At 40.1% G+C, this 12,057-nt stretch overlaps 1 protein-coding gene across 6 annotated transcripts in view; it reads right to left on the minus strand.

The window, feature by feature from the left end:
* Positions 1–5,616: 5,616 nt before the first annotated feature.
* TBL1X (transducin beta like 1 X-linked) overlaps positions 5,617–12,057 on the minus strand; it is a 196,067-nt gene continuing 189,626 nt past the window's right edge. For all 6 annotated transcript variants that reach the window (XM_032679467.1, XM_032679464.1, XM_032679465.1 and 3 more), the window contains 3 exons: positions 11,732–11,897; positions 11,100–11,201; positions 5,617–10,055 (listed from right to left, as the gene is read on the minus strand). In XM_032679467.1, coding sequence (XP_032535358.1) covers positions 10,029–10,055; positions 11,100–11,201; positions 11,732–11,897 — 295 coding nt within the window. In that variant the 3' untranslated portion in view covers positions 5,617–10,028. The remainder of the gene's footprint in view (positions 10,056–11,099; positions 11,202–11,731; positions 11,898–12,057) is intronic.

Raw genomic sequence — 12,057 nt, forward strand, 5'->3', positions numbered from 1 at the left:
ACCAGCCCTTTCCTCAAGGCACCAGATGACTTCCCAAGGATCAGAAGCATTCCCGCAGCCACAGTAAGTGCCCTGTGTAACAACTCAGCTCTGCTAAAGCCCCATGTCAGGCAGTCAGCCATCCCCTAGGAATGCAATTACACCCAGAACAATGCAGTGGAGGCTAGATAAGGCAGCTTTTTCCTTAGTTCCCAGGGATTTTACAGTCTGAAAGCTGGTATACCCAGATTCCTTCAATATAATGTTTGAACGTAAAATGAAAAAAAAATCGCATCTACATTAGCAAAATACTTTTTGCTAAAGACAAAAGACTTTTTAATAAATATCTTTAAGTGTAATAGAGGCCTTTTTGCCTGGTTTGCTGGGCTCTGATGCTAGTGAGCTCCATGACTTCACTGGAAATAAGGCTGATGTTGAATAGCTGGAAACCTGTGAAAGGCATGAGCAGGTAAGCTGAAGACACAAAGGCAGCCATAAGGCTCCACAGGGAGAATTATTCCTTTCTTGTAGAGGAATGTGGTTTTGGTTTTTTTTTCATGGCACCATCTTCAAGTATTAGTTTTATTGGTACATTACGGGGAGACAAAAATGTCATGTATTGTTTTAATTTATTTCATGAAGATATCACACTGTAGATACCCACTTCATGGATTCATTTTATTCCAGATGAGATTCTGGTCATACCTATGAAACTGTGAGGTGACCTCTTGCCTTTCTTCTGCAGACACTTGTGAAACAAACTGATAAATATTCAGTTACACAAAAAGTCAGTGCACGCATACATTGCAACACATAATCGCAACACACACACACACACACACACAAGTACTCCTTAGGTTTTAGAAGCATAGAAACATAGTTTCTGATGATGGGTAAACTATAAATTAATTGGTTTTGGTTTAGAACATTTTTTTGTTTTTCTTCCCCAAATGTTATTGCCCTTCATTAAAAACCAATGACAACCACCCCAGAACCACCAATGACAACCACCCACTTGAAATGATGAACAAATATTCTGTTTATGAAAACTTAGATTTTCATAAAAATAGAATTTTAACATTCAGTTCACTGCTGCTCCAAAATATTCTTCAAAAACACTATCAAAAATTTCATCAACATTTTCTCATTAAATTGCTTTGCTGCCTTAGAATCTTTTTTTCAGGGCCAATTTCCAATGACAGCAGGGTGTTTGGCTGGTTTTGGTTTATTTCAACTGACTCAAGCAATAATTTATTACATGGGCCTCCAAGAGGCTACTGTAGAATATTTGCTTGGGAAAAGCAAGTCCAAAGACTAAGTCCATCTTTGGAAAAAATCCATTGAGAATGCCATTCTAAAAATTGGCAGATTGGGTTCTATTTTTTTTAAATTGCTTTGATACGTATTTCTTGATCAGGTCACGAGACCTGGACCTTCAATAGGGATACAAAAAAAAAAGGGTGTCTCTGTGGGCTGACTGAACTACAGGCTCTCTGCCTGTGTCATCCTCTGTGGAAGAAGGTCAGTGGGTGGATGATTAGACACGGTCATTTCATTGCACACGAATTTCTCATGATTCTCCCCAAACTAGCCTCTGGGAAAGAAGCTGACAAGCAGCCATTGTCCAGGGCTTTAAAGATGGCAACACCACACTGAGGACTTTTCCCATCAGATCTCTTAATCTTGGGAGTCTAGGTTTCCATTCACCCTACGTGCCTGTCATGTGAAAAGGGGAGATTATCTCAAACTTTTAATGTTTAATTAGTCTGTCAATGCCCTTAAAGGGCCCACATGAACAGGTTATGGTTTATTAATAAAATTGTGACAGGCTAAGATTTGAGGACTGCCTGTGATAGCATTTTACTGCAAAAACGTATCAAAGCAATATAGTAATTCAAAGCAGTACAGTAATTCAAAGCAGTACAGTAACAAGCTCTAATTCCTAACAAAAGTTACTTTGAGATGATCATCCAGCGTGCACAGAGCACAGTTCTTGCCCAATAGGCATCGGAGGGGGAGAGGTTCAGCCTGTCGACTGATCCCAGAATTTACTCCGGAGTGTTCCCTGAGTTCTCCCCATTCGTAACTTACTTTTATACTATTCTTTTATGTTTATGTGCTGTTTGAGTGACTTTAGTCACACATATTACTCACTGGGGGGTGGTCATACCTTGGAGGTAAGTATTTCAGTATAGTACCTGAGATAACCTTGTGACAGGTACATGTGTCAGTTCAAGGAAAGTGATTTTGCCACAACTGCTAATTCAAGGACATCTTCCTTTATCTCCCTTGCTTTTCAGCTGCTGCGTGGCTTATCAGCAAGGAAGTATCATTGACTTCCCTCCTCTGCAAGGGTTTTGAGAGAGCCTGATCATGGTGTATGCACTCCACTCCACGCTCCATTTGTTTAGTCTCTCTTAGATTGTATTGCATGTGGGAGGTCAGGTATGCTGACTGCATTCCACCCAGGAAGTAGCAACTGTATTTTTCCCTATAACTTCCATACTGTTATCTTTTTACCCTCAATCATCTTCCCACTGACAGTTACTCTCTGCATTTTCAGTCCAGTTGGCAGGACACCATGGCTGTAAGGGTGCAGGACATCTCAAAAACCCTTCTAAGACTTTAAGATCTTTCTGTTTTTCCTTTAAAGAAAATATTCAGAATTTTTCAGGAACATGCTGCAACACAGCATGTAGGGATGCAATGTTCACTTGACACCACGAATTTTCAGAAGCCTGGAGAGATAGTTCTGTTTTGGAACCACAGTGCTTCCCAACTAAATCCATTTTTGTTTGTTGTGCACTTCTGAGTGTGGTGAGTTACTGTAGTGAAGGATGAGAATGCCAAACGTTGTCCCAGTATTTAATGGGAAGGATTTGGAAAGTCATGAGAAGAATATTTTTTTTATCTTTTGTATTGAGATAGATACTAATTAATTACACAGTGAAGCCAAGGCTGCTTCTGTAAAGGTAAAAGATGTTAGATCTTGCAGCCATAAAAGAGGATATAGCTGCTTTCCTGAAGTTATTAGGTTTTGTATTGTTTTGGCTTTGTGAATATATTCAAAAGGAAATGGAAAAAAACTATCTCTAAGGAAACAAAGATCTTCCTTCCTATTGGGAAAGGAGTCAGCAAGAATGATAAATTTCTTGCCAAGTGAGTAATTTCTTCACTTAAGAGACTTCAAAGCTTTAAAAATTACTTTTTATACCACAGAGCTTAGATATAAAATTGCATGTGCTCTTAAAGGACAAAGCTGATCTCACCCTTGACTGGAAATGATACATAGAAAGATGGCAGGAAAATGAGTGGTTTTGAATGAGACACTGATATTACATCTTCCCAGAATAGTTCTAAAAAGTACCCTTTAATTGTATTGCACACTGACAGAAGCGAGAAGCAAGTGTTTAGGACTCCTTAATGCTTCCAGTGTTAGTTGTCACATAATTTTCAGGCTAAGTAAATATATATAGGATAAATAAAGGAAAACTAAACTACAATTTTAGTTTGACAGTGACATATTTTCTCAAAACACTCCTGCAAATCACATGACTAAAAATAGGATCATCGTATAGCATTTATTTAAGAAGCAGGTAAAGTGAGAGCTTTTACACAGCACTACCTATCAAGCTCCAGCCCTACTCTGGCTGCCGTCTTACCTCTCATGTTCTTTATTTTGAGTAGCTGTTATGAAGACTGCTGGTGGTCTTGTGAGAGCTGAACAAACATATTTGTCCTAATGGTACATTAATGCTGTGCAGATTTCAGAACATGAACTGACACAAGTGTCATGAAAGGGCATTACTTTCTCTTTTTTGAGTATTTGATGATGTGGTAAGGTACTCATCATCAGCACACCAGTTTTTCTAGCACCTGTGTCTTCCCAAATGTTATATATTAATCTTAACTTAATGCTCTAGGTCCTTAAACACCTAAAAACGAGATGATGTGACATACAGGACTGTTTCTTCTGAGTGCTAATTCCTTTTGAAGGCTTTTGACAATCTCCCAGCCTTAGCTTAGGTTCAACCTGTTACATGGTCACAAAGTAAAAATCCCATTTCATGTTGAATCTCCCAGTAAGTACCATGGATGCCATTTTGTCAAATAAAACCCAACTAAAAACTACAAAGCATCCAGTCTGTTAAAGCTAAACAACCCCCTCCCCCTGTATCCTTTGAGGTGTCAGTGCCTTGAGCCCCAAGCAGAGGAGCCCATGCAAGGGTACAACTGTGACATCTTTGCATGAGTTGGAATACTCTGGAGTTCTTCAAAACTCTCCAACTGATCAAGCAAAGTTGAATTTTAGCCTTGCTATCTTAAAGAAGAATTAAAAATTTACCTTGATCAGAACTACAGTCCAAATTATTTTATGTGAAGAAACTTCCTTTTCAGGTAATTTTAAGGAAACTTTTTAACCCAATCTTACTCAAATTGGCTCCTTAGCAGCTTCACAGATTTTCAGTAAACACATGATGGGAGCAGCCACAAAGATGACCTGGTTAAAAGGGAAAAAAATACTCAGTAGGAGAAGTCTGCTGAAATTCTGAGAGAGAAACTGCCTGCCAGCCCGGGAGCTGTGACCAGAAGCATCCTTGAGCAGCACAGCCAGCATCTCTGAAGTGCAGCTGGACACCTAGAAACCAAAGGCATCCCGAGACACCCTCGGAAAGTGCAAAACTAAGATACTGTAATGGTAACAATATCTGATAAGCTGAAAAATGGTCTGGAAAAAGGGAAGACACAATGAGAAAGCATTAGCATTGGTAACTGCCATTGGCTTTTTAACTGCAAGAACAGGAAAAGTTCCAAAATGGAACAGAAATCATAATCTGTTGGCTGTCCCAGGTGGAAACCAGAATTAACCGCTTCTGTTGGCTGCTTGAAGTGGTAGTGTCCTACACCCTCTTGTATCTCTATGATTTAGAAATTACTTTCTATCCAAATCAGCTCCTCTCTTCCCACACTGCACATACTTGCTCCTTTCCTGAACAGGTCTGCGTGAGCTTGTTCTGCAAGACCTTGGACCCTTGCTGGGGACATCTTGCTGACTCTAAACTCTGTGACATGGATCATCTTTGCAGGGAGACTCTGCCTGTTGTTCTGTTGTTCCTCCACTAAGCCCATGTCCAGGGCTGGTCTGGTTTGTCCTCCCACCTCTGGGATGGCTCTGCCCCTTCTGAGATTTAATAAGCTTGGGGTCACATCTATACATGTAAGTAACCTGTCATAACTGTATCTGCTGTTATATTATTGATAAGTTTCCTTCACTAATGATAACTTTATAGATAAAATATTATATACACACACATATACACTTTATTGCTGCTACTATTGGGTGCTGCTATAACTGAGTGTTGCTATCAGTTAATTGCTGCTGTATCATTGATTTTTGCTATACTGATGCTTGCAGATAATACTTTGTAATAGCTTGATATACATATAGCTGTACTTGCTAATGGTGAGTTTTAAAGAAAATTAAGAGGCTAAAGTCTCCATGCCCTGTGTATTACAAAAGCTATGAATGCACAGGTCAGGTAACCCCATCACAACTTAAGTCACCCAAACCCAGCTCTGAAGTACAGGATGCGAAATAGCCAGAAAAGAATAAGAAACAACACGCACAGAATTCTCTAATATCAAAATATAGCAATTTATTCAAGACACTGAATATGATCTGTTGATTCTCTCCTTAAAACAAATGAGCTACAATACACAAGGTGAATTTGAAGAAAGTGTGGGTGGGGGAAAACAAAATAAGGGTTGATGTTGTTTCAACAGAACCTGGGAAACGCTGAAATGAGAACCAAGTCTGGCTGCAAGTCTGACACAGACAATAAAAACTGCAGAAGCCAGAATTCAGAATTTCAGTGAGTGGCTGAAAGAACATTTCTGCAATTGACAAAGAACCACATATTTTAAAAAGGCAGTAAGAGGAAAAAAACGGAGGAAAAATTAAAAAGGGAAAAAGAAAAAGAAACCCCAAAACAAAGCAGACCCTTACATTTGACAAAGTGCACTTCACTTGGCTCTAAAATTAGCTATTTTTTTTTAAAAAACAAATTAAAAGGAAATTTCTAAGATGTAGCATGGGGTTAATGTGTGTATAACCCTGTAAGTCAGGCCCTTTATTGCCCCATAAGGGACCCAGTGTTTTCTACATAAAAGATTCAGTATCCTTCTAACCCACAGAGTGGAGTGGTTTTTCAGAAACTGGGGTTTTTTTCAATTCCAGGCCAGTTCCAGACAGCCAGCAATGATAAAAATCCAGCAAGTCTCTGGATGGTTTCACAATCCTGTGTGGCCACTTAGGTTTTTCCATTTCTCTTCTGTTACAAAGAACTATAAACAAAATTATAAAAAGAAATTTTATGAGAAAAACGAACTCCCCCAGCCTGTTGCTTCATGCAGTTCTGTTTTAGGGGAGCTGCAGGAAGGCTCTGCTGGCTGGAGAATGCTGCTGCTCCGCTGTGGTCGAGAAAAGCGAGAGCTCCTACGAGCACAGTTCTGCAGGTCTAGGCTGAGACGAACTACAGTGGAAAAGCCTCTCTCTCCCCAAGTCGTATGTCCTAAAGAAACCATCTCCTTAGCCTAGGATTAACCTTTGTAACTACACCTTCTGTCTCCCTTAATAGCTGACAATGATCTACTATAGAACCTTTGAGGATTTTCCAATCTTTTGGGTCTGGGGAGGGGAAGGAAGGTGTATTTTTTCAGCTCCTCAAATGTGCTGCTTTTACATCTGATGGTCAGTATAGAAAACTTACAGCAGCAGCCTCTCTCACACGTGGGCTTTGCAAACCAACTGATATTCAAATTTTGTTTCTCTTGGCTTCTTACCTCCATGTAGGCAGGCAAAGGAAAAGTGGTGTTCTGACAAATTAAAAAAACAGAAAAAGAAAAAAGCAAGAGGTGGCATGGACACTGCACTGTTATCTACAGTAGCTATCCTGGGAAAAAGCACAGCCTGGGAAACACAGGCTATGTAGCCAGTCAGTCATACAGTGTTGCTGAACTCAGATTGAGAAAGCTCATCTCTTCAAATCCTGAGGTCTTGCCTATTCTGGTGTCACTCAGGGGACAGAGGCAAGGCCAGAGCCCCATCAGTGCTGCCCTCCGCCGCTCTGCTGCCCACAGAACTGCAATTTCTGCCTGTTATTCTCAAAAATGCTACCAAAAAGCAGCTTAGGAAGTTAGTTAACCGTGTACATGCAATGACTGTAATTAAATCATTGACCCAACCGTGCTTTATAAAACCACATTATGCTCTTGTATTCAAATTCAAGCCTCTCTTTGAGCAACTAGTCTTTTTTAAAAAAAGAGTAATGATTTTAAATTCATATGTACATGTGGTTATTATAAAACAGTGCAAAACTGCCACATGATGATCTACAGCCCATGCTCTTGGAGCAGAAAATTAAAACTAACACATAAATGCATTTAACACCAAAAATAATCCTTGATACCTTCTAGCATCCAATTATTTGAGATAAATTACAAACAAGCCTAACTGACATTAATAACCAAAATTCCACATAACTGCTTTCGCCTCAGGATTGAGAAACACTTTTAGCAGTTATTTCTTTCTGTTCTTTTCTCCTTTCTGAAGATGTATTTTTAAGAAACATTGCTGAAGCTGGCAGTGACTAGTTCCACTGGAAGGACTAAGATCCTGTACAGATGCAAGCATAAAGAGAAGAAAACTCTGGAGAAAAAGTGGTGTACAGATTCCACGATGATGCTGTGGTGCTCATCAGGTCTTACACCATCACTTCAGCCCTAGGGCTCTGAATTTGCTCAGATGAAATCACCACTTCAACAGCTGTGATCAAACCCAAGGGGAGATGCCGTGTTACATCGACTTTGGGCAAGAAGGTACTACATATGTTAATCTCTCTCCTACAGATCCTAGCCTAGTCTGTGGGCTAGAGAGGACACCTGTTTGACTCAGCCAGTTCTGAGGATCTAAGTAACATCTGCCACCACCCCAAGGTTGCCTTATAGTTACAGCACTTTCAGTAAACTCTGCCTATGTGCCCTTCTTTGCATCCATCATTTCCTCTTAGAGTAATGTAGTCTTCAGTTGGCATCTGTGCAGGTGTCATGGTTACAGTAAAGAAATCTAGTCCAAAGTGGATAGGCGGTGCTTTGGAACTCTCCATTGTCATTCTGATCATTTCACCCACCTTAACTTTATAGTGGTATGTATGTTGAGATACAATTTATATATCTTTTATGATGATGTCACCTGATGAAGTATTCAAAGTTGTCTTCTGAGTACCACACTGAGGACTCAAGGCTAAACCTGCCTGGGTAGACAGTGAGCCTCCAAGTGCAGACCCAGAGCTTTCCTAGCAGGATGCAGCACGTGCACGGCTGAGGGTGACAGCAGCACCACATACCACCAGATGCAATGGAAGAGCCTGCTTCCTGGTGTTTGTGGTCCATGGATGGACAGGAGCCTGGCAAGAGCCCATTCTTCAACAGTGACAGATGCAGTCAATATATTTCAGTTCACCTGGTCTCATCAAGTCAGTGGTAAAACCCCACTGACTTACTGGAATAGAAACAGCTGAGTGGAATGAATAGTGGAAGACAGCACTGCTCAGTAAGGCCACAGGCAGCCAAATCCACGTTCTGTCGAAATTTGAACTATCTCTAGAGGGAAGAAGATACACAAGCATTTTCTCCTGGCTACCAAAAACAAACAAAAATATAGACTAGAGAAGAAAATGAATGTTGTATTTATAGTCTCAAACTTATGAACCTCTTTGAATAAGTGTACCTCATCAAACAGTCATAAAAAATGAAATGAGACTATATGAATGGCTGGATGCTGGAAGAGGGCCCTTAGTAAAGGACTGGTATCTATTGTATCAAATGACATTTTTTCTTACAGCACTTTCTGAGAAAGAGGAGAAAAAGGATACTGCACCTTTCATGTTACCTGGACTCTGTGTCATTCTTTTTCCTTGAATTACACAACTGGTCTACATTTTGTGGTAATTTTAGGCTTTTAAAACAGTTTAACATAAAAAATATTTTTTTTCCAAAAATACACTGGGTTCTTTCTGTTAAAAGTCATCTTTCTCCTGTAAAAATCTTCCCCAGCACTGCATTCTTATATAAAGCACTTATTACACAATTTGCTGAAAGTGCCCTTGAGACGTTAAGATCTGAAGCATGGAGGATTTTTTTTTTTTCTTTTAAATGGAGAAAAAGAAAGGAAAAGGAAGAGATAGAAGAGAGGAGAAGCAGTCTGTCAAAAATTTTCATTGTCATGTCCACCTGGTTGTATCTACTATGGGCATACAGGGAAAAAAGAAAAAAAAAAATAAAAAAAGAGCAAGAAGAAAGGGGAGGAAAAAAAAAGGAAGGAGAAGTTGGGAGTGGAAGGGAGAAATAAAAGGAAAACAAAAGTTTCATCCTAAGCCTGGGATCCTCCAGGCTGTAATATTCCAGCTGATAGAAAAACCACGGAACAAAAAAAGTAGTCTAGAAAATAGAAAGTGTTGTGATTACAAAGTTGAGCATTTCATCAGTACAAACTGGTCTTTGAACGTCCTTTGGGAGAGCAACTGTAGTGTCCAAATTGGAAGGAAAAAATACAACACCGCATGGAGGAGGATTTTTTTTCCCTTTTGGTTTATCACAGCATTTTTCTTTTTTTTTCTTTTCTTTTTTTTTTTTTTTTTAATTATTAATTTTTTTTTGGCACAGCTTTTTTTATTCCCAGCCATCAGAGCAAGTTCTCAGATGCAAACCAAACAGTGCAATGCCTAGCTGGTGGCTTCATGCTTCCAAGGCTGAATGTTCCAGGTGGAAACCATTCCCTCCCCCTCTGAAGTGACTGCGTTTTAACTCCTTGATGAAGGTTACGGACAAAATACTAGTCACCTGTGGCCAGGGAGAGTTGGTTTCATGGTACACTCTAACTTTGTTCAAGTTCGTACAGTTCTGGAGCTGTTAAGAATAGTTTTGAAGAGTGCTTCTCCCCACACATTCACTGCTGGTCCATTTGAAATTTCTTCTAAAACATTTCACTTCTACTTCCGCAGATCTAGAACACAAACCTGCGGAGAAAAGACCCAGCATTAAGAACCATTTCTGAAGGTGATGTGGCAGTCCCCCTACACAGGCTGATCATCCAGCTGAACATCACACTCCCCAGCTTCGAAACAGCCTGTCTCAAGCACTGGTTTGCACGCACACAAGTAAAGGAACAAACCCACATGGGAGAAAACCCAAACGAAACACACACATTTAACAGGGCTTCCACTGGGTTACAAACATTTTGGTGGCACATCCCAGATAACACTATGGTATGATACTATTCAGTTACCTAAATACAATTCCACTTCTGAGACAGGTCCAAAATAAATGCAGGCTCGGCAGGCATGACAAGTGGACACGTGCCCATTTGGAGCAGCTGTTGGAAGCCAGGCATGGCACCATCTCAGATGGCACAACTAAGCTCAAGCAACTGAATCATGTTCTAGGTGTGCCCCTTGTTAATACCAGTTGAAAACCACTGCTCCAAAGTAGTTATGCCAGCCAGCCATGTGTGTCCTTCATAAGCTGATCATGATACAACTACAATTTTTTAAAAGTAACATTCACAGTGAAAACAGTAACGAGTAATCAGTATTTCCATGGCAATATTTCTCCTTTACCACATGATGAAATCTTTGGGAACCATTCCTTTAGCTACTCTTATTCAAGGGTAAACTTCTGTGGGATCAAACTTGGAAAGCTCCAGGAAAACCGTTTGTTAGAGAGTTGACTGCTGTGGTATGATCATTAAAAACTGACAATGACAGAAACAACGCTTCTGTTGTTCTTGTTAAATATGCATTTAAAAGTCATTCTCATTTTCAGCAATATTCACCTATTCCATAACCATTCGTCATTTCCAATAGAAACATCACCTCTTAGCATTCAAAACCTTTCAAAGCAGGAGCGTTTTCAATATACTACACAGAGCTACTTATTTATGTCTTGAGCTGCCTTCACCTTCAGCTCTGTTAACAACAGGTGACACAGCATGCATGTATTTTGTTGGTGTTCCCCAGAAAAGAAATCTCCACTCAACCTTTACAATGTTTAAAGATCCTTACCGATCCGTCTGATGCGCTTGCTCCCACTTTGTCTCCTCTAGCATTCCAGCAGACTTCAAAGATGCCCCCGGTGCCTCTGTAGCTATGTACTAGAGTTCCACTCTGCAATGCAAAACAGCATGCAGACATTTGATACAGAAGTTCCCCTTCTTTTTCTCTGTCATGTGGCACTATGTTAAAAAGCGATAGTGAGGGGGAGCTATTCCCATCACCCAGCTATGGCTGCCTCCATAAGGTGCTGAAATTAGGAAACTGGTCTTTGAAAATGAAGAGCAACAGGCTCCTCCAGAACAGTAGGAGCGTTTTTGTCAACTCTGTAACAGTAAAGGCCTGGGGAGTTAGGCTGTAAGGTCTTCTCTAAAGTTCGTTGCTATTTCAGGTTGTGAGGCATCAGTATCCAGAATTAAATCTGTGGAATTATGATGTCCCACTTTTCTCCAGAATATCATCAGTCCCCAGCTTGTACACCCTTTGTATCTATCACTTCTTCTTCAGAAAGTCTAAGTCAGGAGCATCAGACTCACACCTGAACTCAGCTTGTAACTACATAAAAGTATCCCCTATTGCATTTAAGCTTTTGCTATTAATGTGTCACCTAAACCAGCATGCGCTTCACATGAACAAAACAGTACCTGAGTATTCCATATATGGACACATTTGTCAAAGGACCCACTGGCTAGATATTTTCCATCAGGACTAAAAGCTACACTGTAGACGGGCTCTTGATGTTTTGTTAATGTATGGATGCAGACTCCTCGGTCAACGTCCCACAGCCGAACAGTGGAATCAAACGAAGCACTGCAACAAGCATTCAAACACAAGCATGTAATAATTTGGGTGTTAATCCATTTGTAGTGTGATACTGTAAACGTTATAAAAGAATACCACAGAGATTCTTGGCTAAGCAAGACATAATGTTTCAAACAGAAAAGCTAATATGTACCACAGCCTTTGTTTT

The sequence above is a fragment of the Chiroxiphia lanceolata genome, chromosome 2 (genome assembly GCF_009829145.1).
Source record: "Chiroxiphia lanceolata isolate bChiLan1 chromosome 2, bChiLan1.pri, whole genome shotgun sequence".
Taxonomy (NCBI): Eukaryota; Metazoa; Chordata; class Aves; order Passeriformes; family Pipridae; genus Chiroxiphia; species Chiroxiphia lanceolata.